This window comes from Solanum stenotomum, chromosome 7 (genome assembly GCF_019186545.1).
Source record: "Solanum stenotomum isolate F172 chromosome 7, ASM1918654v1, whole genome shotgun sequence".
Lineage (NCBI taxonomy): Eukaryota > Viridiplantae > Streptophyta > Magnoliopsida > Solanales > Solanaceae > Solanum > Solanum stenotomum.
In genome coordinates, this window is record NC_064288.1 from 38,482,107 (window position 1) to 38,486,660 (window position 4,554).

Sequence of the window (4,554 nt, forward strand, 5' to 3'; positions counted from 1 at the left end):
GAAATATATTAAGAATCAAAATAAAGCAATACTCTTACATTATAGACCCTTTTGGTCATTTTTTTCATATTAACTGAATTCGTGAGATAATGCACATATATTAAAAAAATATTTAAGGACATAATTTATATCATATTTTTTACTATTACCTTTAGTTAGAAAATATAAAATTTTAATAAATAAAAGGACAAATATAAAAAAAAGTATCAAACGTCCATCTTGAACTTTAAATAAATAAATTATTTTGAATAATAAAAAAAAAGTTCAAAAATTTAATTAATACGAAATAAAACGAGTAGTATCTACAACCGTACAAAACATCTCGAAAAAAAGAAAAAAGACAAAAAGAAAGAGAAGTTTACATGAGCGTAAACACCATAAAAAAGTTTTCCTGTATAAAACTCTCTTGTCATCTCTTCAGCGCTTTGCTCCTCCTCTCCTTTTTTTCCCCTCCTCGCCGGAAAAGCAGTCAATTTTTTCCGGCGATCGGGATTAATTATACTCACTGGAGAGATAATTCTTTCATTCTCAGAATGTCAACAACTCCATTTTTATCCGTTAAGTACCCAAAACCTTTTCTTTCTATCCCCAATTCAATTTTACAGAGTAAGACTACTTTTTTTATAAGGTATCCAGTTCTAAAAGGGTTTAATGGTGGCGCTGTTGCATGTTCGACTTCGTCTCCGTTAACTGGGAGAGTGGGTTTGCACAGACGGGAAGGCAACTTGTCGTTACTGTCGTTTGGTGCTAATCCGAAGAGCTTTTATGTAGCAGAAGATGAAGAAAAGGTGGATTATTCACAAGCACTTTCTGCATTGCTTCCTTTTGTTGTGGCCCTTACTGCTGTTGCTGCTCTTTCTCACCCTTCAACTTTCACATGGTAACCATATCTTCTGTTGCCCAACTTCAACTCTAAACTCTTGCTATTCTAAATTCGTTACCTTCAATAATTTATCTTTGTTAAGAAATCACAAATTTCCGGTTTAATTTGAACACAATTGCTATTTAAATCGAATTTAGTTCTACATATGTTTTTCGGGTTCAGGAGTACTGATATCATGTAGGTAAGCAAATTCCCTTCACTTTAACTATAGCTTATGGGTATAGTCTTTTGTTTTTGTGAATTTAGTTACTACAACATTTGTATATTGTTGTCTTGTATAAGTGATAGAGGAATATGCAGGGTGTCTAAAGAATTGTATGCTCCTGCACTTGGAGGAATCATGTTATCAATTGGTATTAGACTTTCTATTGATGATTTTGCTCTTGCGATTAAAAGGTAAGCCCAATTTACTAGTTTTATGGACCTGATCACTGGTAAAGTAGTTGGATTTTTTGGTTGTAAAGCTTTTGACCTTTGTTGATTGCAGACCTTTGCCCTTATCAGTTGGATTCGTTGCTCAATATGTCCTGAAGCCAGCTCTTGGCTTGCTGGTAGCACAGGCATTTGGGATGCCTCCAATGTTCTACGCTGGTTTTGTCCTTATGTCTTGTGTTGCAGGGGCACAATTATCAAGTTATGCCAGCTTCTTGAGCAAAAGTGATGTGGCATTCAGTATTCTCTTGACCAGTTCAAGTACCATTGCTTCAGTTCTTGTTACTCCACTTTTAACTGGCCTTCTTATTGGTTCAGTCGTTCCAGTTGATGCAGTTGCAATGGCAAAGTCAATCTTGCAGGTATCAGATGCCCCAACACTATTGCTTCTTGATAATTATCAGAATTGTAGTATGTCAAACAGTACAGTCCATATGCATTTACTGTCTTTGCAGGTCGTTCTTCTCCCCGTCGCTCTTGGCTTAGTGCTGAACACCTATGCAAAACCAGTGGTATCTGTTATTCAACCTGTGATGCCATTTGTTGCCATGATTTGTACTTCACTGTGTATTGGCAGCCCTCTTGCAATCAATCGCGCTCAGATTCTTTCTGCTGAGGGTGCAAAATTGATCGCTCCAGTACTGACGTTTCATGCAATGGCATTTGCAGTGGGTTATTGGCTCTCGAAACTTCCAATTCTGAGGTAATTGGCTAGTCTCTTGTAGATGCACCTGATTTATGTGATGAAATGCATTTGTTATTCAAGCACCGTACTTGTGACACATTTTCCGTCATGTTGATGATTGCTTTCCTGTTGTTAGATTATGTTATACTCATCAATGTACCATCTACTGCATCATAAGAAAGTATTTCTGATTTCACTTAAAATGAACTATCCAAACTCCGTTCCATCATAGTGGTGCAAGAGCCTTGTCAAATTGCTACTATGGGCATTCACATTAATTGACCTGTCCAATTTTGGGTTGAATATATGTCGTTTAATGGGTGGTTAAATATCATATGTTGATTCTTCACTCATAAGAAAATTATATTTTTTACTCGGAAAGTTAATAATGTTCAACTCTTGCTTCTGAAATACCATCTTTAATTGCTTCAATTTGTTGCCGTCTGTGGGCTTGAAGAGAACTGATGGTGTTCGTTTTCATCTACTCTGCTCTCATTGCATGTACAATGGCAGGTTTGAAGAAGAAGTGTGCAGGACGATTTCTTTATGCACAGGAATGCAGAGTTCTACACTGGCGGGGCTACTTGCAACTCAATTCCTTGGAAGCAGTCAAGCTGTACCACCTGCATGTTCTGTTGTTGCAATGGCTATAATGGGCCTTTGTCTTGCCTCATTCTGGGGCAGTGGATACCGGATCAGGGACATTCCATCCATTCTGTTTCCACCAACTGCTTCGCCTATCAAGCCTTCACCATAAGCTAGAGATTGGTATATAGAGAGTAGGATACTTAGTAGAAAGGTAGATGTCCTTTCAGGATTAGGCAAATTAACTTAAATGCAGTAGAATGGTTAAATGAGATGGGGGCATATAATATATATACTACAATGACCTTCGAAAGTATGTATGAAAGCTGATAAAGAGGTAGATGAGATAGTATTGTAACTGGTAAAATGAAGGGCTTGAAGCTGATGGCTGCTTGTACAGTTCTTCTTATACAATTATAATGTATAGTATTTAAGTGTAGCTTGCCTAAACGGATAGTTGAAAATACAATTACAATTAAAAAATAAAATACGAATATGTTCCTCTTTTTAAGGAGACTAGGGATCAGTTCATTTCAAGCTACAAAACGAAGCATAAAGAAAAAACATAAATATACACTTTCAAGACGTATACTTGCTAGCTATGAGGTTGGGCAAGAAAAGAAGTCGGGAATGGATTCAACAGTTATAAGAGAGAAGCATGAAAGGGAATAGGGATGGCAATGAGGACGGGGCAGGGCAGGGCGGGACAAAATATTTTTTCTTAAAATCTAGACTATAGGAGAATCCTTACCATCTGATTTAAAACTATTAACGTGGAAGTAAACAAACATCAATTTATCACCTTATTTAAGTACATAATTACTCTCAGTCTTGGAAAATTAAGAATGACTCTTAAAACATGCGAAACTTTCCCTAGGAACTAGTTTAAATAGGTATAAGAGCTTCTAAAAGAACACCAAAAGTCAAAATAGGATATAGCTCCCAATAGCTCCCACCATATGGAAAGAGGACTAGTCAAGTAGAAGTTGTCGGAGATTATCATCGCTTCACCTTAGAAAACATCACTGATCTTGCTACTAGACTATGTCAAGTGACATAATGAGAGTAGTATCAATACAAACAACGCGTACTAGTAGGTATCATCGGTTGACCCCAATCTGCCACATAATATCATGCAAGTATTCAAAAGAACATACAACTTGAAGCTATACTACTCTAATCCTTCAACCACAACACTTACTACCAAATAATACTACCTTTGAACTCATGCAACCTATCACCAAACTTCCCTACCTCATTCCACTATATCATAATTTGTATCAAGCGTGGTACTCAAGCCAATCGATAATCTATATCAGGCGTGGTACCCAAGCCAATTGATAATCACAACAACACACAATCACAAATTAACTTTTAAGGCCATAAGAAATTAAGACAAGTCATTGTATGAGATTCAAAAAAGATATTATTTCATATTCATCCATTTTTTCTTTGTAATCACATATTGTACAAGCTATACTACAGAAATAGTTAACGTCCACACATAATGTAGATTGGAACTCAATTCAACCATCACCTATTTGAAGTGACCCTTCCTATACAATTTCTTGCTCACGGTCCAATTACCCATATGTTAACACCCCTCAGAACAACATCCAACAACAGTCATAAGGCCAACATTACTAACCAAGTGCCTTACCAAAACAACAAAATTCAATGTATTTAATTATGTGAACTCCGTGTCCAAAGACCTAAGCATGAACTCTCTTATCAATATACAAGTATTATGCATTCCAAAATGGATCTAACTACTCATATAAGTCTAGTTTACTTGGACACTAAGCAACTATTGTGAAACTTTGAACACGAACTTCTGACTTCAAGGGGCCGAATCCTGATGGAAGTATTCTCGGAATTCATGAATTTGTACCTTATTTGCGTTGGAATCCCCTCTGCATTGTCCCAAGCTTGGAGCAATCTAGGAGAATTTTGAAGTAACCCTCGTATA

The 4,554-nt window shown here is 36.5% G+C and overlaps 1 protein-coding gene across 1 annotated transcript; it reads left to right on the forward strand.

The window, feature by feature from the left end:
• Nucleotides 1-398: 398 nt before the first annotated feature.
• On the forward strand, nucleotides 399-2,959 carry LOC125871916 (probable sodium/metabolite cotransporter BASS3, chloroplastic). Its single transcript, XM_049552627.1, has 5 exons — nucleotides 399-880; nucleotides 1,184-1,279; nucleotides 1,371-1,677; nucleotides 1,771-2,018; nucleotides 2,514-2,959. Exons 1-5 carry the CDS (start codon nucleotides 534-536, stop codon nucleotides 2,755-2,757), a joined length of 1,242 nt encoding a protein of 413 aa, XP_049408584.1. The 5' UTR covers nucleotides 399-533; the 3' UTR covers nucleotides 2,758-2,959.
• The last annotated feature ends 1,595 nt before the right edge of the window (nucleotides 2,960-4,554 follow it).

Excerpts from the sequence above, each read along its gene's own strand:
- LOC125871916 (XM_049552627.1), top strand. The coding sequence starts at position 534 with ATGTCAACAACTCCATTTTTATCCGTTAAGTACCCAAAACCTTTTCTT. Across the intron at positions 881-1,183 it reads CACCCTTCAACTTTCACATG|GGTGTCTAAAGAATTGTATG; the intron begins GTAACCATATCT and ends AGGAATATGCAG. Across the intron at positions 2,019-2,513 it reads TCGAAACTTCCAATTCTGAG|GTTTGAAGAAGAAGTGTGCA; the intron begins GTAATTGGCTAG and ends GTACAATGGCAG.